This window comes from Macaca thibetana, chromosome 10 (assembly GCF_024542745.1).
Source record: "Macaca thibetana thibetana isolate TM-01 chromosome 10, ASM2454274v1, whole genome shotgun sequence".
NCBI lineage: Eukaryota > Metazoa > Chordata > Mammalia > Primates > Cercopithecidae > Macaca > Macaca thibetana.
The window spans coordinates 31,325,146-31,350,173 of NC_065587.1; the positions used below are offsets into that span (position 1 = coordinate 31,325,146).

The following is a 25,028-nucleotide window of genomic DNA, read 5'->3' on the forward strand; positions in this document are numbered from 1 at the left end:
AAATCATGGCAATACAGAAAGGAAGCAGGAGGCAGAGCCGGTAGAGGGCAGGGACTCCAGAAGAGGGGCTTTAGGTGACCAAGAAGACCCCAGTGGAGAAGCAGGATCCAATAGAGAGAATATCAACTTCCGATTACGCCATCTTCTTTTCTGTTTTTTGAGATGGAGTCTCACTCTGTTGCCCAGGATGGAGTGCAGTGGTGTGATCTTGGCTCACTGCAGCCTCCGCCCACCGAGTTCAAGCGATTCTCCTGCCTCAGCCTCTCAAGTAGCTGGGATTACAGGTGCCTGCCACTGCACCCAGCTAATTTTTTTTGTATTTTTAGTAGAGATACGGTTTCACCATCTTGGCCAGGTTGGTCTCGAACTCCTGACCTCGTGATCCACTCGCCTCAACCTCCCAAAGTGCTGGGACTACAGGCGTAATCCCAGCTGGGCACTGAGCCACTGTGCCCAGCCCCGATTATGCCATCTTCTGATCATAGAGCTGTTAAAAAAAAAAAAAAAATTTTTCAAATATCTCATTATCAGTTTTCAGCCAGAACAGATAGTACATATTCCTGGCAGTACTGAACACTCTTCCCTACCACCACCCTGCCCACCCACCACTTTTCTTCTTGTAAACCAAAGGTACCTACCAAGCAACTGAGAACCAAAACCAATAAGCATTTTATGACTTAACCATGGACAAAAGAGATATCCTCAAGGCTGGGCACAATGGGTCATGCCTGTAATCTCAGCACTCTGGGAAGTCAAGGTGGGAGGACCACCTGAGGCCAGGAGTTCCTGACCAGTCTGGGCGAGACCCTGTCTCTTAAAAAGAGAGAGAAAGAAAGATACCCTCCAAAGAGGGTGCACAAACATTCAGCACTCTCAAATCCATACCATTTGCAAAGACATTCAAAAGAAAGAAGGTACCTTTGGTTTCTTTTGTTTTGTTTTGTTTTGAGATGGAGTCTCGCTCTGTCACCCAGGCTAGAGTACAGTGGCGCGACCTTGGCTCACTGCAACCTCTGCCTCCTAGATTCAACTGATTTTCCTGCCTCAGCCTCCCAAGTAGCTAGGATTACAGGCATGGGCCACCATGCCTGGCTAATTTTTTTGTAATTTTAGTAGAGATGGGGTTTCACCATGTTGATCAGGCTGGTCTCTAACTCCCGACCTTGTGATCTGCCTGCCTCAGCCTCCTAAAGTGCTGGGATTACAGGTGTGAGCCACTGTGCTCGGCCAGAAGGCACCTTTGTTGACACAGGTGACTAGGGATGTCATCTCGTACAGAACAGTGTCATGTCTCCAGTCATGGACTGACTCATCTATAACACCAATGAATATTGAGACAACAAAAACCCCTTATGGACTAGGCCCACTTATTACAAACTCCTCTGTCATGGTCAGAAAAAGAGAAGGTTCAGAACCTTGTCTTTGGCCGGGCGTGGTCCTTCATGCCTGTAATCCTAGCACTTTGGGAGGCTGAGACAGGTGGATTGAGGCCAGGAGTTCCTGACCAGCCTGGGTGAGACCCTATATCTTAAAAACAAAAGAGGCCAGGTGCAGTGGCTCACGCCTGTAATCCCAGCACTTTGGGAGGCCAAGGCGGGCAGATCACCTGAGGTCAGGAGTTCGAGACCAGCCTGACTAACATGGTGAAACCCTGTCTCCACTAAAAATACAGAAATTAGCTGGGCGGAGTGGCAGGTGCCTGTAATCCCAGCCACTTGGGCGGGTGAACCGAGATTCCGCCATTGCACTCCAGCCTGGGTGACAGAGCAAGACTCCGTCTCAGAAAACAATTGAAAAAAAAGAAAAAAAAAAAAAAAAAAAAAAGACCACCCCTCGCAACATGGTGAATCCCCCTCTTTACTAAAAATACACAAAAAAATTACCTGGGTGAGGTAGTGTGCACCTGTAGCCCCAGCTACTCAGGAGGCTGAGGCAGAAGAATCACTTGAGCCCAGGATGCAGAAGTTGCAGTGAGCCGAGATCATGCCACTGCACTCCAGCTTCGGCGAAAGAGCAAGACATTAAAACAAAACAAAAACCAACCAAACAAACAAAAAACGAACCTTCTCTTTTTCTGACCAGGACAGAGGAGTTTGTAATAACGCAAGCTGTCCTAAAGCAAGCTGTCACTTGCACCCACTGGCTATTCAGAGATCGGGGAGAATATTCTCACTGGTCATAAAGCCAAGCTCTCAGGACACAAACAAAACAAACAGGAAAGAGGTAGCTGTGCCTGGGAGGAAAGGATCAGTAACAAACGGTTACCCCTAAAACAAATTTAAGCAAGAGTCACAATGCGGATACAATATTTTCTTCTGCTAATTTGAATTTGGAAAGGAAGGGACAAGAAGTTTTTACCTTCTACTCTCAGCTGAGTACTACAGGCAGCGATCTGGGACAGTCGACCTTGGTAAGAATGCTTACCTTTTGCCAGTTGTCCCAAGTGGGGTGTCTTTGCCACCTCATTTGTTTGCTGGGTGCCAGAAAGAGTAGGGGAAAAGGAAATATTTTTTCCTCACCTATCACAAGGTTCCTGGTTGACACCCCTCTAACAAAGGACAGATTAACAAGAGAAAAGCATATCAATTTATTCAATATAAATTTTATATGACACAGTAGTCTTCAGAAAAAAGCCCCAGTGTCCAGTGAGGGGTACATTCTCTGCCTCTTTTTTTTTTTTTTTTTGAGACGGAGTCTCACTCTGTTGCCCAGGCTGGAGTGCCTGGGTGTGATCTCGGCTCACTGTAAGCTCTGCCTCCCAGGTTCATGCCATTCTCCTACCTCAGCCTCCTGAGTAGCTGGGACTAGAGGTGCCCACCACCATGCCTGGCTAATTTTTTGCATTTTTAGTAGAGCCGGGTTTCATCGTGTTAGCCAGAATGGTCTCGATCTCCTGACCTTGTGATCCGCCCGCCTCGGCTTCCCAAAGTGCTGGGATTACAGGCGTGAGCCACCGTGCCCAGCCAATTCTCTGCCTTGAAGATGGTGCTTATTACAGCGTCCTCACCTGGCAAAAGTAGGGGATGAACTCCCTCAAACCTCTTTCATACGCTGATCCCATGGTGACTTCACCCTCATGACCTAAACCCCTCCCAAAGGCCCTACTTTATAATAGTATCACACTGAGGATTCAGTTCCAACAAAGGAATTTTGGGGGTACCAACATTCAGACCACAGTGGCCTCCTTGTCGCTGCCCCAGGACTCCTTTTCCTCTCCTCTCTGGGTCCACCCTTACACCTGGTCCCATTGGGCCTTGGAGATCAGTCTTCCCCTACCTGAGGCCAAGCTGGGCCTCATCTTCCCCCAAACCTGCTCTTGCTCTGGCTCCCGTGTAGCCAGGGTGGGCCTACTTCCCCACCCATCTCCTGGGCTCAATCTTTACACATCACTGGATTTATACTGGGGAAGCTGCTTCCTTCCCGGGTTTCTAGCCTGCTCCACTCTCGTCTTCACTCCCTGCCTGTCTGAGACCAGGCACTATGGCTGGCTCCCTACTTAGTCTTCCTCTCCACCAGGTTGGCATCTGCCCACCCTGGCTAAAGGGTGCCCTCAGGGCTAAGTCTAGCCTCCAGAGGGCAGGGTCTGCTCTCCAACCTTCCCTTCAGGCTCAGAAATCCACTGGAATTATGAAAATTCCAGGAGGTATCCTGGAAACCTCCATACCACTCACTTTGAAGGATCTCACCTCCACGCGTTTGCTGACACTGTCCCCTTCATGGAATGCTTTTCTTACTCCCAAAGTCCTCGTCTGTTACACGTAGGGGGTTCTCCTCCAGAAAGCCTTTCTAGGAGGAAGCCCACTCGCATTTGGAACCTCTGCCTCTGGAGGCCAATCCTGTTCACCTGATCCTTGTCTGGGACCCTCAGTTATTTCTCTGGACTCAGCCAGGACAGCAATTCTCTTTCATCTATTTTCTTCCTTTTACATTCCCCTTCCACCTTTTTTTTTTTTTTTTTTTTTTTTTTTTTTTTTGAGACGGAGTCTCGCTCTGTCACCAGAGCGATCTCGGCTCACTGCAACCTCCACCTCCCGGGTTCAAGCGATTCTCCTGCCTCAGGCTTCCGAGTAGCTGGGAATACAGGTGCGCGCCACTATGACCGGCTAGTTTTTGTGTGTGTGTTTTAGTAGAGATGGGGTTTCACCATGTTGGCCAGGATGGTCTTGATCTCCTGACCTCGTGATCCGCCTGTCTCAGCCTCCCAAAGTGTTGGGATTACACGCACGAGCCACCACGCCCGGCCCCACCTTTCTTTTTAACCATGAGCCATCTCCAGCCATATCCTCCCCGCACCACTTTCTCCACCCTTCACAGTCCCTCTCAAAACCACAGTGTGGGACACGCCAATCTTATTCCATCAGGAGGCTCTGTGGCTCCAAGCTCTGGGCGCAGCCGTTACGGATACGCCTTGGAGGATGGGATCCGCTTGGAGGTGAGGTGGAGAAAAATGAATGCCAAGAGCCGCGCACGGACCTCTGGGACCAGGCTTTAAGACTGGGAATTAGATTTACTGCAAAATATCAGTAAAGGAACGGGCACACAAACTAGCACCTGTTCACCCTGGCGGTGTTCGGCGATTCTCCCCGATATCCCGCAGGGGGCGCGCTACCTTCAGCGGCACGGACAGCCGTGGGAGCGGGGAAGGAGCAGGCGCGGGAGGGAGGGAATGAGTGCGTGACGAAGGGAACGAAAAAAGGAGGGGAGGGGGAAAGAAGGGAATCAAAGAGGGAGGGAGGCAATGGGAGGGGGTAGAGAAGGAGGGAGGAAAAGCAGGGGGAAGTGAGACAAGGAAGGAAGGAATGAGAGAGGGAGGGGAGAACGAGAGTGAAGGAGGGAGGGAAAGGAAATGAAAGAGGGAGGGGATGAGGGGGGAGAGAGGGAGGGAGTGAATGAGTGAGGGAGGATGGGAATGGGGGTTAAGACAGGGAGGGAGGTAACGAGAGAGAGGGGAGAATGAGAGTGAAGGAGGCAGGGAGGAAATGAGTGAGGGAAGAAGGGAATGATGGGTGAGACAGGGAGGGAATGGGGATGGAGGGGAGAATAAGAGAGTAAAGGAGGGACGGAGAGAATGAGAGGGGGGAGTAAGAGAGGAAGGGAGGAGAGAACAGAGTGAAGAAGCGAATGATGAAAGGGGAGGGAGGATATGAGCGGGGAGGGAGATAGTGAGGAAGGGCAGGAGGGAGTGAGTCGAGGAATGAGGGCAGGACCGAGGCAAGGAAAAAGTCAATGGGTTCAGAAGGCGCGACCCTCGGCAAATTCACTCATTCGTTGGTTCGGCCCCGCCAAGTGCCAGGTGCCGCGCTAGTGCGGGGACTCACTGAGCCTTGGCGGTCGCTGCTGTCCTCCGCAGAGCGCCGGAGGGGAGCCGCCCCCCGTCTCCCAGCCGCAGGGCCGCCCCGCGCTGCTACCCCGCCCGGCCAGGCACCCCTGGGCCCGCGTCCAACCCGCCCGGCGCCTGCGCGGCGCGCCCACGTGACGGCCGAGGGCCCCGCCCCGCCGGCGCCGCTGGCCCCGCCTCCGCCTCCCGCCTCCCGCCTCCCTCCTGCTGCGAGCGCGGCCTCGGCTGGCGGCGGCACCAGGTCAGCTGCGAGGCGTGGGCCGGGCGGGTCGCGCGGCGGCGAACGCGGGGGGCGGGCGGCAAGCAGGCATCGCTGGGCCGGGGGCAAGCTAGCAGCGCGGAATCCGAGGGGCGCGGGGGCGGGCGCGGGCCGGAGGCGCGGGGGCGGCGACCTGAGGAGAGCCCGCGGCCTGACGTGGCGGGGACGCGGCCGGCGGGATCCCGGGGCGCGTAGAGGCCGGGATCTGGCGCTCGGCCGGGGGCCAGGGTGCGAGGCCTCCTCAGCGCGGCTGCGGGCGGGCCCTGTTGCCTGCGGCGGGTCCGAGGGCGGCCTTCCTGGCGGCGACCCTCCGCGCTGAAGCGGGCGGCCTTGCAACAGGCGGGCGACTTGGGGCCGGCCTGACGAGCCTCAGTTCCCTCAGTCGGGCCCGGGGACTGCAGCCGTAGGAGCCCAGCCCCGCCAGCTCGCCGGGTTTCCTGAGAGGAGCCGGAGATCGCGCTGTCAGTGCAAAATCACCAGAGCGCGAAGCGTCGGCTGCCAGTTCTGACCATTTTAGATTCGCTGCGGGCGGAGCCGAGTGGATCTGGGGCGGGTAGCGGGGCACCGCCACCTTTCGCCTGGGCTCCTCCCTGGGCGCCCTCGCTCCGGCCCTCCGCGGGGCCGGGCCTGGGTGCGCCGAGTGCCTCCAAGTCGGCTCCCTGGGAGGTTCTTCCAGAGCGCACCCTTTGGAAGGCTCCCCCGCTGGGAATCAGGACCCACTCCCTCTCTACCCGAGCCGCCCCCTTTGCCTTTGTGGCCGACCTTGCTTCATGCTGCCAAGGATTGAGTTTCTTTGAGGGGATACTGCTCGTTCGGGGGGCCTACAGAGGACTGAGGATATCTACTCAGTAAAATGGTAGCGAATTGAAAGTTCCTCTAAAATGATTTTGACTCTGCCATCCATCACTTCATAAAAATTCGTCTTATATCCTTCAGTTTGTACCTATGTGGCACATTAAACTTCCTTTCTGCTCCCCACTAAAACTTCGAACAGCACAAAACAGAGGGAACTTGGCTTGTGATGACTAGAATTGGGGATATGAGACTGGCGAAGAGCTTCAGGCTACAGTAGCCATGTGTCAAATGAAAATGGGGCCTGGGGGCGGGCGCAGTGGCTCTTGCTTGTAATCCTAGCACTTTGGGAGGCCAGGGTGGGTGGAAAACTTGAGGTCAGGAGTTAAAGAGTCCAGCCTGGCCAACACGGTGAAACCCCGTCTCTACTGAAAATACAAAAATTAGCTGGGTGTGGTGGCGCGCGCCTGTAATCCCAGCTATTCGGGAGGCTGAGGTAGGAGAATCGCTTGAACCCAGGAGATGAAGGTTGCAGTGAGCCAAGAACCTACCACTGTGCTCCAGCCTACACCATGTAGTGAAACCCCTTCTCTACAAAGAAAATTTGAAAAATTAGCCGGGCGCAGTGGTGAGCTCCTGTTGTTCCAGCTACTGAGGAAGCTGAGATGGGAGGACCACTTGAACCTGGGAGCTTGAGGCTGCAGTGAACCTCAAGCTGTCTCACCCCAGATAGCCAGGACTACAGGTGTACGCCACTATGGCTTGTTAGTTTTTAAATTTTTTGTAGAGAAAGGGTCGTGCTATATTGCCCAGGGTGGTCTTGAACTCCACCTACCTGGACCTCCCAAGGCACTGGGATTACAGGCATGAGCCACCATGCCCAGCCTACTTTGCACTTTTTTTTTTTTTGAGACAGTCTCGCTGTTGCCCAGGCTGGAGTGCAATGGTGCCATCTTGGCTCACTGCAACCTCTGCCTCCTGGGTTCAATCGATTCTCCTGCCTCAGCTTCCCCTTTCCTCAGCCTTTCGAGTAGCTGGGATAACAGGTGTGTGCCACCACACTCCGCTAATTTTTGTATTTTTAGTAGAGATGGGGTTTCACCATGTTGGCCAGGCTGCTCTTGAACTCTTGACCTCAGGTGATCCTCCCACCTTGGCCTCCCAAAGTGCTGGGATTACAGGCAGGAGCCACTGTGCCCAGCCTACTTTGCACATTGGTTTTTTTTGTTGTTGTTTGTTTTTTGTTTTTAAAACGGAGTCTCACACTGTCACGCAGATTGGAGTGCAGTCGCGGGACTCTCCTGCCTCAGCCTCCCTAGTAATTGGGATTACAGGTGCCTGCCACCATGCCTGGCTAATTTTTTGTATTTTTAGTAGAGATAGGGTTTCACTATGTTAACCAGGCTGGTCTTGAACTCCTGACCTCGTGATCCGCCCGCCTCAGCCTCCCAAAGTGCTGGGATTACAGGCGTGAGCCACTGCGCCTGGCCACTTTGCATATTTTGACTGTTGCCTAAGGTTCTGTCAAATCACTGTGCCATGACATCTGTTCTCCTGAGGGTAGACGTTTTGGTGATTTAAAACCGTATAGATGTGGTTTTAAATGTTGCACTCTGTGCTGTGCTCCTTTGCAGCAGAGAATTGATTCATTTTTCGGCACATCCCCCTTAGCCCCTAGCTACGTTTCTTAAATTGTACTTGGTAAATGTACTTTGGCTGCCCATGGAAGATGTCTTTCTATTTTACCGTACTTGTTCTTGCAGTAGGTGTTTAGGGAGTAGCTGCCGTTTATCCCTTCCCAAGACAGCAGAGGCGCTACTGTGCTCATAGAAGGTGGGGATCCACCTAGGGGCTTGATGTCTGTTGGGGTAGTCAGTTGTGGAGGTCACCCTCAGAGAAGGAGGCCCTCTTGACTCTGTGGTGGTCATGGTGGTGATGAGGAAGCTGAGGCATGGATATATGAGACAAGTGCCCAGAGTCTATCATTAGCAAGTGGTGCAGCCAGCCATGGGGGCTTTTGAGATGTTTGTGAGATAAAGCCTCACCCCTTAAGAGGCCGGAATCTCCTTGTGGTGGGTAAATAGGCAGGTTTGGGCTGGGCGTGGTGGCTCACACCTGTAATCCCAGCCCTTTGGGAGGCCAAAAGCAGACGGATCACCTGAGGTCAGGAATGTGAGACCAGCCTGACCAACAGGGTGAAACCGCTCTGCTAAAAATTAGCTGGGTGTGGTGGCGCATGCCTGTAATCCCAGCTACTAGGGAGGCTGAGGCAGGAGAATCACTTGAACCTGAGAGGCAGAGGTTGCAGTGAGCCGAGATCACACCACTGCACTCTAGCCTGGATGACAGAGCAAGACTCTATCTAAAAAAAAAAAGGCAGGTTTGAGTGGTGGGGCATATTTGTCATGTTCTTTGTACAACGATAGAGGGAGAAGTAATAGAGCTAGACCTTGACCAATATGGGACTATGAGAGACAGAATGGCCTAGATGGGTGACTAAAGGTGTTCAGAGGGTAACAGGTATCCCTTTTGGACTAAGGACTACTAATGGGGCTGAGTAGGTAAGGCTTGAAGGAGAGCAGCCTGGGGAGGATGAGGCAAGAGGTAGGGAAACTGGTTGGGGCATCATTGCTGTGGTCTGACCCAGAATAGTGGCCCTGGAGGAGTAGAGGGTGGCTGACTGAGACGGAGGAGAGGTGAAGGAATCAGAACTAGTGGGTTCATAGGGCACACGGGTTAGAAAGGAAAAATATCATTAAGACAGTGAGGTTTTCAACATGGAAATGGTAGCTATACCAATAAGAAAATTAGACAAGTTGGAGGGCTACTAGCTAGAATAAGCACTGAGCTGTAGGTGATACTGGGAATGTGAACCCTTGGGAAAGAAGGGTGGGATCGAGCAGGGTGTGTGGGATGAAAGGGAGAGGTCAGAAAAGGGAGAATTATCATAGGGCAGAGTTTCCAGGCAAGAGAATCCTAAGTGAGAGGTGGTCATGGGGGATACACCTTGGCTCTGGCTATCTCTGGGGCCTTGGTGAGAAAGACGAGTCAGCCCAGGGAGGGGGAAAGGAATGGGTGGGTGGCTGGGTAGAGGTCCCAGGTCCTGGAGGCAGACTGAGGGGCAGGTATAGATAACAGTATGTTTGATGGGAAGCAGTAGAGCATCCAAGGGGTGGGGTAGGGGGGTGACCCTGAGCCTCAGTAGTGAAAAGGGAGACCTCTTCTTTTTGGCAAGTTTTATATTAGCATCTATTTTTCATTTTTTCTTTTAAAGATATATAATCATGTGCCACACAGTGACGTTTCAGTCAATGACAGACCAGACCACATGAAGGATGGTGGTCCCATATTTTTACTGTACCTTGTCTATGTTTAGATACACAAATACTCACCATTGTGTTACAGTTGCCTATGGTATTCAGTACTGTGATATTGTGAAATATATATTTGGTCTTGTCTCATTTCTTGGCATACAACTTATAAAATCTTTGGACTCTCCAGAGTGCTGCCTTTTTGTATGCAGGCCAGCATCCCCTAGGTAGCTTCAGGATGGAGGCTGGTCATAGGAAAGGCCAAGGCAGGATAAGAGGGTTGGGACTTTAAGCCTCACCTCTCAACCTCCAGAGAGGGGAGACGGGCTGAAGATTAAGTTCATCACCAATGGCCAGTGATTTAATCAGTCATGCCAACATAATGAAGCTTCCATAAAAATTGAAAATGGGTTTGGAAAACTTTGGGATAGTTGAATACATGGAGGCTCCTAAAGGGTGATGTTCCTGGAGAGGGCCTGGAGGCTCTGCACCACTTCCCACATGCCTGGCCCCATGCATCTCTTCATCTGTATCCTTTGCAATAACCCTTTATAACAAACCAGTAGACATGAGTATTTTCCTGAGTTCTGTGAGTCGCTGTAACAAATTAATTAAACCCAAGAAGGGGGTCTTGGGAACCCCAATTTGTAGCTTATTGGTCAGAAGCACAGGTGAAACAACCTGGGAGACTGAGCCCTCAACCTGTGGGATCAGACACTGTCTTCAGGTAGATAATGTTAGAGTTGAATTAGAATTAGAACACGGGTCCGCAACCTCAGGCCTCAGACCTGTATCAGTCTGTAGCTGGTTAGGAACCAGGTGGCACAGCAGGAGGTGAGTGGAGGGGGATCCAGCATTACCACCTGAGCTCCATCTCCTGTCAGATCAGAGGTGGCATCAGATTCTCATGGGAGCACAAACCCTATTGTGAACCGTGCATGTGAGGGATCCAGATGAAGAGATGCATGGGGCCAGGCATGTGGGCTCCATATGAGAATCTAACTAATGCCTGATAATCTGAGGTGGAACAGTTTCATCTCGAAACCATTGCCTGACCCCGTGGAAAAATTGTCTTCCACCAAACTGGTCCCTAGTGCCAAAAAGATTGGGGACTGCTGAATTAGAGGACACCCAGATGGTATCTGTGGCAGAATTGATTGCTTGCTTGTTAATGGGGAAAACCCTCACACATTTGGTCACAGAAGTCTCCTGGGTTTGTTGTGGTATGAGAGGAGAGGAAAAACATGCTGTACAAGTATGTAGCCTAGGAGCAATTGGCTGTACCTTATGGCCTAGATATGTAGTAGTCTCTACCATCTAGGTTTGTGTAGGTGTACCCTGTGATGTTCACACAATGAGGAAATTGTCTCCAGCGGTGCATGTCTCAGAATGTATCCCCAACATTAAGTGATGCATGACTGGAGGTAATTGGAGAATAAACATATTTTGGGGAGAGGAAAGTAGGATGAAGTGAGGTGGAGAAGACAGATGTTCACATCTTGTAGCTCTGACTGTGCTGTGCCTACAGAGCCTGCAGCTTGGCCATGCCTCGCAGTGTAGGACTGGCCACTCCCTGACCCGAGCAGCTGGCTATCCACAGCCACTTTTGGTTGGTCCATGGTAAAAGTGCATTTGCAGTAGGTTCGTTTTACTGGTTAGGTTTTAGAGGCTCCTATTCAAATCAGTTTGCGGTTTTTGAGCGTACTGACTCAATTGTTAGAAGGTAACCTTTAATTTAAAAGGCAATGCAGATGAATTTAAATGCATGAGGTTCAATCACAGTTACTGTGGTTGACTCTCAGAATCTCAGTAAAAGAAAGTAGGCCCTGGAAATGCCACCCCCTTGGCACCCACCTCCCAGACTCCTGGCTCTGTGTCTCCTGACCACAACTCAGGTCTTGCCATTTTTACGCATCCATTACTGAGGAAGAACCCAATTTTGTTCATTCAATGGGAGGGAGGAAGAGCTTTTGAGAACCTGGTGTGTGCTTATGTTTCATATTCATTGTTTTTACCAATTTTAGAATACCCCAATGGGGTGGGTGCTTTTATCTCTCTTTTTACAATTGGGGAACTCGAGGCTCAGGTTAGTCATGTTGTAAGTCCCCGTGAAGTGGTGCTCCAACCCAGGTCAGTCTGTTTCCCAAAACCCTTCTGTTTGACTTTCACGCGGAAGAAGATAAAATGCGATGAAGAGTCTTGGGCATGATGGCGCACAGATCATCATGAAGAAGGCCATCAGGAAGTTGGACTAGAGGTGGAAGGGGAGAAGGAATTATGGATTTGGGAAAAGAGGGAAAACAGGTGAGCCTGAGGGAGGCACAGGAGCAAGGGGAGCAACAGAGCTGGCCGGTCTGTGTGTGGTAGGGCTGATGCTTGCCTGCTTACCCCCATCCCCTCTGTTTTGCCAGCTGACAGGCTGAAGTGGTAAGGGATCTTGTGGCTGTCAGGATGGCAGAGGAGCAGGAGTTCACCCAGCTCTGCAAGTTGCCTGCGCAGCCCTCCCACCCACACTGCGTGAACAACACCTACCGCAGCGCACAGCACTCCCAGGCTCTGCTCCGAGGGCTGCTGGCTCTCCGGGACAGCGGGATCCTCTTCGATGTTGTGCTGGTGGTGGAGGGCAGACACATCGAGGCCCATCGCATCCTGCTAGCTGCATCCTGTGATTACTTCAGGTGAGTTCACTAGAACTGTTCGTAAGAAGAATAACAAAGATAATCCTGGCTCTGCTAATAAAGGTACTGGCGGTGACAGCAGTTGGTCTCCTGCTCACCTCAGAGCCTCCCCCACTCCTTGTGGTTATGACTTAGTCAACAAGTATGAGAGACAGAAGGGGGTCTTAGAGTTCATTTTTCATTCAGCGATCCTGTCTCTTGGGCTTTGCCTTCCCTTACCTTCCTTTTCTTTTTCCTTTTCTCTCTTTTCTCTTTTCTTTCCTCCTTTCTCTCCTCCCCTCCCTTCCCCTCCCCTCCCTTCCCATTCCTCCCCTCCCTGGTAATTATTGCTGTGTATGCATCACCTTCTGGCTCACATCTCTCATCCCTCAGGTGTTAGCCTCTGGCCCTCCCAGTGAGCTCTGTGGCCCCTCAGGGATTTCTTATGGCCTCCTTCGTGACCCCATCCCAGCACTTGGCACAGTGTGAGGAACCACTGGCTTATCTGTCTTTTCCACTGGGCGGGAATTTGTCTCTTATCCCTAGCGCCTAACGTGGTTTTCACATATTCAAGCAATACCCATGGCTTAAATGAATAAATTTATGTGCACAAATAGCAGATCAGTACACCATTTGCCCCATTGTCTGCACTGCTCTGCACTCAAGGAGGTGGGTGTCACTACACTTATTTCACATAGGTGGCATGAGCCTGAGAAGGACTGAGGGCCACTCATGGTCCCCAGCAAGGTTGTCATGGGACTCCAAGCCTGAGATGTTCCATTCTAGCTCTGATTCTGTTCGATCATTTTGTCTTCAAGGCTTGGTTGTAGTTCTCTCTCTCCCTCTTTCTGTCTTTTTTTTTTTTTTTTTTTTTTTTTTTTTGAGACAGAGTCTCGCTTAGTCGCCCAGGCTGGAGTGCAATGGCGCGATCTCGGCTCACTGCAAGCTCCGCCTCCCGGGTTCACGCCATTCTCCTGCCTCAGCCTCCCGAGTAGCTGGGACTACAGGCGCCCGCCGCCTCGCCCGGCTAATTTTTTGCATTTTTAGTAGAGACGGGGTTTCACCGTGTTAGCCAGGATGGTCTCGATCTCCTGACCTCGTGATCCGCCCGCCTCGGCCTCCCAAAGTGCTGGGATTACAGGCGTGAGCCACCGCGCCCGGCCTTCTGTCTTTTTTTTAATTAGGAACTATCAAGCAAAATATGTATGGTTTAAGTGCCTTCTGTCTCCAGAAGGAGTTTTGGAGAATGTGACCCAGTGGTGGCTTGGTGCAGATGTGCCAAGGAGCAGCAGAGTTCTTTCAGTTCACCAGGGAAATTCAGCTGAGGCCTTTAATAAAGATTAAGATAACATACAGGACAGTGGGTAGGGTGGGGGAGCTGAGGGCCCCCTGCAGGGGGCTTAGGACCTGTACAGGAGAGGATGGCCAGAGGCTGCAGAGCCTGTGGGATCCCCTGGGCTCACCCTCTCAGCCCTTCTTGATTTAGTGCCATACCACTCTTTCTGAAAATGACAGTGTAGGCACTGCCTTTCCCTAACTTATCACAAACCTTATGTGGCTTTCCATGTCCTCCAGGAGCAATTTCTAGCCCTTTCCACAACCCTCTTGGGTAAACCTCTTATGAGAGGTGTCCTGCTCTCTGGGATGATTACAATGCATCACTAACACCCCCTGCATCCCTCCACTTCCATTGGGAAGGGGAGCAGGCGAGTGGCAACATTATTGGAAGAGCCCAGACTCTCATCTCAGAGATGTATATGTGTGTGTGTGTGTGTGTGTGTGTGTGTGTGTGTATGTGGGGGTGTGTGTGTGTGTGTATATATATATATGAATATATATATATGAAATAGAGGCCAGGCGCGGTGACTCACACCTGTAATCCCAGCACTTTGGGAGGCTGAGGCAGGTGTATCACTTGAGGCCAGGAGTTTGAGACTAGCCTGACCAACATGGTGAAATCCTGTCTCTACTAAAAAAAAAAGAAACCAAAAAACAAAAATTAGCTAGGTGTGGTGGTGGGTGCCTATAATCACAGCTACTTGGGAGGCTGAGGCAGGAGAATCGCTTGAACACGGGATGCGGAGGTTGCAGTGAGCTGAGATTGTGCCACTGCACTCCAGCCTGGGCGACAGAGCAAGACCCTGTTTCAAAAAAACAAAAAAGAGGCCGGGTGTGGTGGCTCACGCCTGTAATCCTAGCACTTTGGGAGGCCAAGGTGGGGTGGATCACCTGAGATTAGGAGTTGGAGACCAGCCTGGCCAACATAGTAAAACCCCGTCTCTACTAAAAATACAAAAACTAGCGGGGTGTGGTGGCACATGCCTGTAATCCCAGCTACTTGGGAGGCTGAGGCAGGAGAATCGCTTGAACCCAGGAGGTGGAGGTTGCAGTGAGCTGAGAAAGAGGCCAGGCTCGGTGGCTCACTCCTGTAATTTCAGCACTTTGAGAGGCGGAGGAGGGCGGATCACCTGAGGTCAGGAGTTGGAGACCAGCCTAACCAACATGACAAAACCCTGTCTCTACTAAAAATACAAAATTAGCTGGGCGTGGTAGCACATACCTGTAATTCCAGCTACTTGGGAGGCTGAAACAGGAGAATTGCTTGAACCGGGAGGCGGAGGTTGCAGTGAGCCGAGATCGCGCCGCTGCATTCCAGCCTGCTCCCCTTCCCAATGGAGTGGAGGGATGCGGGGGGTGTTAGTGATGCATTGTAGTCATCCTGGAGAGCAGGACACCTCTCATAAGAGGTTTACCCAAGGGGTGCTGTGGAAAGGGCTAGAAATTGCTCCTCGAGGACACGGAAAGTCACCTAAGGTTTTCGATAAGTTAGGGAAAGGCAGTGCCTACACTGTCATTTTCAGAAAGAAAGAAATAGACCATTCCCAAGTGTTAGCGTGTTTATTATTTGTTTTAGTTATTTGTGAAATGTTAAAATGATAAAGGACTATTTTTTTCCCAGTATGACTGGTAAAGATATGTAAGAGGCTTGTAATATTTGATATGGGCAAGGGTGGAGAGAAGGGTATTTGGGGGTGGGCTGGCCCGTAGTTTAGGGCCCTGCAGTTGTACGCCGGGTGTCTGTGTAGGTGTCGTTCCCGTGGGATGATGCACCCGGTGCTGAGACATGTTGCAGGACAGAGCCCTTCTGTTCTGTGTTATCCAATGGAGCTGCTTGCAAACTGGGCAGTGTGGTTTGTCTACTGATAGGGAGTGAAAAACCTCAGGACCTGGTGGAAGATGATCCCACTGTGAAGATCTGGAGGGATCTTGCTGTACTCTGGGAATTGAGCAAAGGGAGAGGGAGGCTGACTTTCTTCTGTTTACTGCATTGTCTGAATTATTTTACAAAGAACAGAAATTGCTTTTTTTTTTTTTTTTTTTTTTTTTTTGAGACAGAGTCTTACTCTGTCACCCAGGCTGGAGTGCAGTGGTGTAATCTTGGCTCCCTGCAACCTTTGCCTCCTGGGTTCAAGCAATTCTCCTGCCTCAGCCTCTCAAGTAGCTGGGACTACAGGTGTGTGCCACCATGCCCAGCTAATTTTTTGTATTTTTAGTAGAGACAGGATTTCACCATGTTGGCCGGGCTGATCTCGAACTCCTGACCTTGCAATTTGCCCTCCTGTGCCTCCCAAAGTGCTGGGATTACAGGTGTGAGCCACACCACGCCCGGCCTTTTTGTTTGTTTATTTGTTTTGCGATGGAGTCTTGCCCTGTCCCCCAGGCTGTAGTGCAGTGGGGCGATCTCGGCTCACTGCAACCTCCACCTCCCGGGTTCAAGTGATTCTCCTGCCTCAGCCTCCTGAGTAGCTGGGATTACAGACATGCGCCACCAAACCCAGCTAATTTTTGTATTTTTAGTAGAGACGGGATTTCATCATGTTGGCCAGGCTGGTCTCCAACTCCTGACCTCAGGTGATCCGCCTGCCTTGGCCTCCCAAAGTGTTCGGATTACATACGTGAGCCACTGTGCCCGGCCTCTTCTCTGCCTTTTCTGTCCTGTGGAATTTTTTCTTCTTTGGCCTGCCTGAAATGCCTCCTCCTCTGGAGAGCTTTCCCTAATTGTCCCTCGCTGTTTCCCAGGTGGAGGAATCTCAGTTTTCCTGAAGGGCAGAGAGCTGTACTGCCCTGCTGCAGGACGCTTCCTCTGCTCTTTCCGTGTGCTCTGTACATGGTTTAGGAATTCGATGGCCAGACTGCATCTTCTTTTTTTGACTTTTGTTAATAACTTTTCATTGCACACTTATTTTGGCTCCCCTGACCCTACGCCCACCTTGTATGCTTTAACCTTATATGCTGCTGAGGTGGTTTCTCCTCCCCTCCTGGACCCTTATAGTCTGAAGGGCCCAAGGGCTCTATCCTTTATATACAACCTCCACAGGTCATGTCGTCCCTCTCTTAGTTTTCATACCATCTGTGAATTATAAAAGACTGCTTTGCTGAACTCAATGTCTGTTACTTTAGAAGTTTGGATATAGTTGATGATTTTATTTTTTAAAAATTAATAGCACTTTATCCACAAAAGAGAGAGAAAGTTGTATTCCCCACAAAACACAAAGCCCAGATGTTTCCCAGGGTCGGTGTGCCTTTTACAAAAAGACTCCAATGCCGGCCGGGCGCGGTGGCTCAAGCCTGTAATCCCAGCACTTTGGGAGGCCGAGGCGGGCGGATCACAAGGTCAGGAGATCGAGACCACAGTGAAACCCCGTCTCTACTAAAAATACAAAAAATTAGCCGGGCGCGGTGGCGGGCGCCTGTAGTCCCAGCTACTCAGGAGGCTGAGGCAGGAGAATGGCGGGAACCCGGGAGGCGGAGCTTGCAGTGAGCCGAGATCGTGCCACTGCACTCCAGCCTGGGCAACAGCGTGAGACTCCGTCTCAAAAAAAAAAAAAAAAAAAAAAAAAAAAAAAAAAGGGGCCGGGCGCGGTGGCTCAAGCCTGTAATCCCAGCACTTTGGGAGGCCGAGACGGGCGGATCACGAGGTCAGGAGATCGAGACCATCCTGGCTAACACGGTGAAACCCCGTCTCTACTAAAAAATACAAAAAACTAGCCGGGCGAAGTGGCGGGCGCCTGTGGTCCCAGCTACTTGGGAGGCTGAGGCAGGAGAATGGCGTAAACCCGGGAGGTGGAGCTTGCAGTGAGCTGAGATCCGGCCACTGCACTCCAGCCTGGGCGACAGAGCCAGACTCAGTCTCAAAAAAAAAAAAAAAAAAAAAAGACTCCAATGCCGTTTAAATTTTTTCCGAGCAGTTTCAGAAAAAGAAAAAAAATTTTTTTAAATTAGCCGGGCATGATGGCATGGCCTGTAGTCCCAGCTACTTGGGAGGCTGAGGAGGGAGGACAGCTTGAGCTTTAGAGGTTGAGGCTGCACTGAGCCATGATCACACCACTATACTCCAGCTTGGATGACAAAGTGAGAGACCTATTTACTCTTTAAAAAAAAAAAAAGCTGAGCACGGTGGCTCACACCTATAATCCCAGCGTTTTGGGAGGCCAAGGTGGGCAGATTGCTTGAGCCCAAGAGTTCGAGACCAACCTGGGCAATGTGACGAAACCCCATGTTTACAAAAAATACAAAAATTAGGGCTGGTCACGGTGGCTCACACATGTAATCCCAGCACAATGGGAGCCCAAGGCCAGCAGATCACTTGAGGCCAGGAGTTAGACACCAGTGTGGCCAACATGGCAAAACCCCTTCTCTACTAAAAATACAAAAATTAACTGGGCATAGTGGTGCACACCTTTAATTCTAGCTACCCAGGAAGGTGAGGCTTGAGAATCACTTGAGCCTGGGAGGTGAAGGTTGCAGTGAGCTGAGATCGCGCCACTGCACTCCAGACTGGATGAGAGAGTGAGATTCTGGCTCAAAAAGAAAAAAACAAACAAGGCTGGGCACGGTGGCTCACACCTGTAATCCTAGCACTTTGGGAGGCTGAGGCGGGTGGATCACCTGAGCTCCAGAGTTGGAGACCAGCCCAGCCAACATCCCTACTAAAAATACAAAAATTAGGTTGTTGGCAAAGCCTGAGTCCTGTCCTCTCGCTCTCTTCCCTGGATAGCATGAGCTTCACTACTCGCTCCACTTTCTCCACCAACCACTGGTCCCTGGGCTCTGTCTCAGGCTCCCAGCTATGGTGCCTGGCCGGTCAGCAGTATGACCAGCGTCTATGCAGGCACCAAGGGCTCTGGTTCCTGGATCTTCATGTCCCGCTCCACCAGCTTCCAGGGCAGCATGGGGTCTGGAGGCCTGGCTTCGGGGATGGCTGGGGATCTGGCAGGAATGGGAGGCATCCATAATGAGAAGGAGACCATACGGAGCCTGAATGACCCCTGGCCTCCTACCTGGACAGAGCGAGGAGCCTGGAGACCAAGAACCGGAAGCTGGAGAGCAAAATCCGGGAGCACTTGGAGAAGAAGGGACCCAGGTCAGAGACTGGAGGCATTACTTCAAGACCATCGAGGACCTGAGAGCTCAGATCTTTGCAAATACTGTGGACAACACCCATATCATTCTGTAGACTGACAATGCCCGTCTTGCTACTGATGACTTTAGAGTCAAGTATGAGACAGAGTTGGCCATGCACTAGTCTGTGGAGAGCGACATACATGGGCTTCACAAAGTCATTGATGACACCAATGTCCATCAGCTGCAGCTGGAGACAGGGATCGAGGCTTTCAAGGAGGAGCTGCTCTTCATGAAGAACCATGAAGAGGGAGTAAAAGGCCTACAAACCCAGATTGCCAGCTCTGGGTTAACTGTGGAGGTAGATGCCCCCAAATCTCAGGACCTCACCAAGATCATGGCAGACATCCAGGCTCAATATGACAAGCTGGCTTGGAAGAAACGAGAGGAGCTGGACAAGTACTGGTCTCAGCAGATTAAGGAGAGCACCACAGTGGTCACTACGCAGTCCACTGAGGTTGGAGCTGCTGACATGACAATCACGGAGCCGAGACGTACGTCCAGTCCTTGGAGATGGACCTGGACTCTATGAGAAATCTGAAGGCCAGCTTGGAGAACAGCCTGAGGGAGGTGGAGGCCCGCTATGCTCTGCAGATGGAGCAGCTCAACGGGATCCTGCTGCACCTGGAGTCAGAGGTGGCACAGACCCCGGCAGAGGGACAGCGCCAGGCCCAGGAGTACGAGGCCCTGGTGAACATTAAGGTCAAGCTGGAGGCTGAGATCGCCACCTACCACCGCCTGCTGGAAGATGGGTGAGGACTTCAATCTTGGTGATGCCCTGGACAGCAGCAACTCCATGCAAACCATCCAAAAGACCACTACCCTCCTGATAGTGGATGGCAAAGTGGTGTTTGAGACCAACGACACCAAAGTTCTGAGACATTAAGCCACCAGAAGCAGGGTATCGTTTGGGGAGCAGGAGGCCAATAAAAAGTTCAGAGGTCAAAAAAAAAAATACAAAAATTAGCCAGGTGTCATGGCACATACCTGTAATCCCAGCTACTTGGGAGGCTGAGGCAGAAGTACCACTTGAACCTGGGAGGCGGAGGTTACAGTGAGCTGAGATCGCACCACTGCACACCAGCCTGGGCGACAGAGTGAGACTCCATCTCAAAAAAAGAAAAAAAAAGAAAGTAAAAAACCAAACAAAACAAAACATAAATTAGCCAGGCACGCCTGTAGTCTCAGCTTCTGGGGAAGCTGAGATGGGAGGATTGCTTAAACCTGGGGAGGTCGAGGCTACAGTGAGCCATGAGTTGTGAGTGTGCACTGCACTCCAACCTGGGTGACCCAGCGAGACCTTGTCTCAAAAAAAAAAAAAAAAAAAAAAAAAAAAAAAAAAAAAAAAAAAAATTGGTTTAATGCTGGGGAATCTTACTAGTTACATGCCAGGGAATCATGGCATTCATCAATTCATGGCAACCCAACACATCTGCACACATGTCTATATAGCATATCTGCAGACATGGTGAACAGGCATGTGATAACATTCAGCATCCATTCTCACAGTTAAAAGTTTTTTGAGCAGGGTGTGGTGGCTCAAACCTATAGTCCCAGCTACGTGGGAGAGTAGGCCGGAGGATTGTTTGAGCCCAGGAGTTCTGGGCTGCAGTGTGCCATGCCAATAGGGTAGCCACACTAAATTTGGCATCAGTATGGTGACCTTTCTAGAGCAGGGTTGCCTAAAGAGGGGTGAACTGGCCCAGGATGGAAATGGACCAGGTCGAAACTCCCATGCTGATGAGTAGTGGGATCATGTCACTGCACTGCAGCCTGGACACCATAGCAAGGGTCCATCTCTCACAGACAAACAAAAACCAAAGAACGTTTTGGGCTGGGCAGGGTGCCTCAAACCTATAACGCTAGCACTTTGGGAGGCTGAGGTGGGCAGATCAGTTCAGTCCTGGAGTTTGAGATTAGCCTAGGCAACATGGCAAAACCCTATCTCTGCAAAAAATACAAAAATTAGCTGGGCATGGTGGTGCACACCTGTAGTCCCCACTACTTGGGAGGCTGAGGTGAGAGGATTGCTTGAGCCCGGAGGTCAAGGCTGCAGCGAGCCAAGCCAAGATGGTGCTACTACAGTCCAGCTTGAGTGACAGAGACTCCGTTTCCAAAAGAAAAAAAAAAAAATTTTTTTTTTTCCAAGGGATTCTTGTTCAAGTTCAAGTGATTCTTGCACCTCAGCTTCCTGAGTAGCTGTGAGTACAGGTGCGTGCCACCACACCCGGCTAATTTTTGTATTTTTTGATAGAGACAGGGTTTCACCATGTTGGCCAGGCTGGTCTCAAACTCCTGACGTCAAGTGGTCCACCCACCTTGGCCTCCCAAAGTGCTGGGATTATAGGTGTGAGCCACCGCACCCAGCCTATTTTTATGTATTATTATTTTTTAGACTAGTCAAGTGCAGTATTGAGAAGAGGGGACAGAGAAGAATAAGGAGTTTGATCTGTTACTGCCTATGAACAACCAACTGAGATAACTCAACTACCTTTGGACCAGCCAAACGTTTTAAAAAAATGTTTGGTGTAGGCCGGGCGCGGTGGCTCACGCCTGTAATCCCAGCACTTTGGGAGGCCAAGGCGGGCGGATCACAAGGTCAGGAGATCGAGACCACGGTGAAACCCCGTCTCTACTAAAAATACAAAAAAAAAATTAGCCGGGCGCGGTGGTGGGCGCCTGTAGTCCCAGCTGCTCGGGAGGCTGAGGCAGGAGAATGGCGTGAGCCCGGAAGGTGGAGCTTGCAGTGAGCCGAGATCACGCCACTGCACTCCAGCCTGGGCGGCAGAGCGAGACTCCGTCTCAAAAAAAAAAAAAAAAAAAAAAAAAAAGTTTGGTGTAAATTCATTAAACCACAGAACCCACCCAAAACTCAAGAATATTTTCGAGGCTAATTATATTTTTTATCCTAGTGCGAGTCTTTATACTTTTTTGGGGGGCATATTAAAGTATTGAAGAGGAGGCACTAACCCAGATCCCATGGGATGTAAGATCCTATGTGGCATGTGTACAGTATTTCTCACGTTGGAACCTTCTGAATTCTAAAATACACTTGACTTAAAGAGTTTGGACAAGGGATCGGGGACCTGAACAAGCTGACCCAGGAAATATTTTTCTCCCCCATCTCACACCAGAGGCAGCACACTGGTTTGCCATTCTGTACCTCGTGGAGGTCCCGGGCACCAGCAGTAGAGATGGCCCTCATTCTCTGTGCTGTGGAGTGTTCTGTGCTGTCGATGTCCTCTGTTTATTTTGTCATTCCCCTGCTACTGGGTTCTGGTGAACAGTTTTTTTAAAATTGTGGTTCTAAAAAAATAAACACAAATAACATTTATCATATAGTTCAGTAATGTTACGATTATTCACATTATTATGAAACAGATCTCCAGAACTTTTTAATCTTACAAATCTGAGACTCTATACTCACTAAACCACAACTCCCTTTTCTCCTTTACCCCCAGGCCCTGGCAGCTACCATTCGACTTTCAGTCTCTATGAATTAAACTATTCTAAGTACCTCATAAGTAGAATCACACAGCATTAGCCCTTTATCACTTGCTTATTTCATTTGGCATCATGTCCTTAAGGATCATGTGTGTTATAACATGTGACATGATTTCCCTCATTTTGCAGGCTGAATAGTGTGCCATTTTATGGATATACCACATTTTGTTCGTCTATTCACCTATCAAGGGATACTTGGTTTGCTTCCATCTCTTGTCTATTACGTATAATGCTGCTATGAACATGGGTGTGCAAATATCTGAGACTCTGCTTTCAGTTCTTTTGGCTATATCCCCAGAAGTGGAATTGCTGGGTCATTCTATTGATAATTTTCTGAGGAACATAGCAGTTGCACCACTTTTTATTCCCACCAACAGTGCACAAGGGTTATAGTTTCTCCACATCCTTGCTAAAGCTTGTTATTTTCTGGTTTTTTTGTTTGTTTGTTTTGTTTATTGAGACAGGATTTTGGTCTGTCACCCCAGCTGGAGTTCGGGGGCACCATCATAGCTCCACCTCCTGGGCTCAAGCAATGCTTCTGAAGCCTCCCAAGTAGCTGGGACTATAGGCATGCACCACCATGTCTGGCCAGTTTTTTAAAAAATATATTTGTAGATATAGAATCTTACTGTCTCCCAGGCTGGTCTCAAACTCCTGGGCTCAAGCAATCCTTCCACCTCAGCCTCCCTAAGTGCTGGGATTATGGACATGAGATTATAGATGTGAACCACCACGCCCAGCCTACTTTTTTGTGTTTTTTTTTTGTTTTTGGTTTTGGTTTTTTTTTGGTTTTTTTTTTGGTTTTGTTTTTTGTTTTTTTTTTTTTGAGACGGAGTCTCGCTGTGTCTCCCAGGCTGGAGTGCAGTAGCGCGATCTCGGCTCACTGTAAGCTCCGCCTCCCGGGTTTACGCCATTCTCCTGCCTCAGCCTCCCAAGTAGCTGGGACTACAGGCGCCCGCCACCACGCCCGGCTAGTTTTTTGTATTTTTTTTTTTTTTTTTTTTTTTTTTTTTGAGACGGAGTCTCGCTGTGTCGCCCAGGCTGGAGTGCAGTGGCGCGATCTCGGCTCACTGCAAGCTCCGCCTCCCGGGTTCACGCCATTCTCCTGCCTCAGCCTCCGAGTAGCTGGGACTACAGGCGCCCGCCACCACGCCCGGCTAGTTTTTTGTATTTTTAGTAGAGACGGGGTTTCACCATGTTAGCCAGGATGGTCTCGATCTCCTGACTTCGTGATCCACCCGCCTCGGCCTCCCAAAGTACTGGGATTACAGGCTTGAGCCACCGCGCCCGGCCTAGTTTTTTGTATTTTTAGTAGAGACGGGGTTTCACCATGTTAGCCAGAATAGTCTCGATCTCCTGACCTCCTGATCCACCCGCCTTGGCCTCCCAAAGTGCTGGGATTACAGGCTTGAGCCACCGCGCCCTGCCTTTTTTGTTTGTTTTGTTGTTTTTTTATAGTGGTCATCCTAATGGATATGAGGTGTGGACAACTTTTAAACATTTTTAAATCTTTATTTTGACATAATTCCTGACTTATAGAAAAGTAGTGATAAAAGGATACACGGCCGGGCGCGGTGGCTCACGCCTGTAATCCCAGCACTTTGGGAGGCCGAGGCGGGCGGATCACAAGGTCAGGAGATCGAGACCACGGTGAAACCCCGTCTCTACTAAAAATACAAAAAATTAGCCGGGCGCGGTTGTGGGCGCCTGTAGTCCCAGCTACTCGGGAGGCTGAGGCAGGAGAATGGCGTGAACCCGGGAGGCGGAGCTTGCAGTGAGCCGAGATCGCGCCACTGCACTCCAGCCTGGGCTGGGCGACAGAGCGAGACTCCGTCTCAAAAAAAAAAAAAAAAAAAAAAAAAAAAAAAAAGGATACACATTTGTGTCAGGCCATGCATGGTGGTACATGCCTATAGTCCCAACTACTTGGGAGGCTGAGGCAGAAGCATCACTTAAGCCCAGGAGGTTGAGGCTGCAGTGAGCCAAAAATGAATTTTATTTTATTTTATTTTTTTTGAGACAGAGTCTCACTCCGTCACCCAGGCTGGAGTACATCGTCTCGGCTCACTGCAACCTCCACCTCCTAGGTTCAAGCGATTCCCGTGCCTCAGCCTCCCAAGTAGCTGGGATTACAGGTGCCTACCACCACACCCAGCTAATTTTTGCATTTTTACTAGAGACAGGGTTTCACCATGTGGGCCAACTTGGTCTTGAACTCCTGACCTCAGGTGATCCGCCCACCTCGGCCTCCCAAAGTGCTGGGATATAGGCCTGAGCCACCGCGCCTGGCCCCAAAAATGAATGTTTAAAGAATTAAGTGTGGGCCGGGCGCGGTGGCTCAATTCCAGCACTTTGGGAGGCTGAGGCGAGTGGATCACCTGAGGTCAGGAGTTCAAGACTAGCCTGGCCAACGTGGAGAAACCCCGTCTCTACTAAAAATGCAAAATTAGCTGGGTGTGGTGGCGCATGCCTATAATCCCAGCTACTCGGGAGGCTGAGGTAGGAGAATCGCTTGAACCTGGGAGGCGGAGGTTGCAGTGAGCCAAAATCGTGCCATTGCACTCCAGCCTGGGCAACATGAGCAAAACTCTGTCTCAGAAAAAAAAAAAAAAAAAAAAAAAAGAATTACATTTGGTAAATTTTTTGTTAAAAAGGAAAAACAATAAAAAGGAGTGACTATATATTTTGTTTTTCTTTTGGGCTCT

At 50.4% G+C, this 25,028-nt stretch overlaps 2 protein-coding genes and 1 pseudogene across 2 annotated transcripts in view; all 3 read left to right on the plus strand.

Annotated features, from left to right (window-relative positions):
* The first annotated feature begins 5,536 nt into the window (after positions 1-5,536).
* KLHL22 (kelch like family member 22) overlaps positions 5,537-25,028 on the plus strand; it is a 54,974-nt gene continuing 35,482 nt past the window's right edge. Inside the window, exons 1-2 of the mRNA XM_050746092.1 lie at positions 5,537-5,579; positions 12,112-12,378. Of these exons, the coding sequence (XP_050602049.1) occupies positions 12,152-12,378 (227 nt within the window). The 5' untranslated portion in view covers positions 5,537-5,579; positions 12,112-12,151. The remainder of the gene's footprint in view (positions 5,580-12,111; positions 12,379-25,028) is intronic.
* Positions 10,662-25,028, plus strand: part of DGCR6L (DiGeorge syndrome critical region gene 6 like) — a 197,137-nt gene continuing 182,770 nt past the window's right edge. The window contains exon 1 of the mRNA XM_050746327.1: positions 10,662-10,671. The gene's annotated coding sequence lies outside the window, so the exon portion shown is untranslated. The remainder of the gene's footprint in view (positions 10,672-25,028) is intronic.
* Positions 17,575-24,196, plus strand: LOC126929650 (keratin, type I cytoskeletal 18-like; annotated as a pseudogene).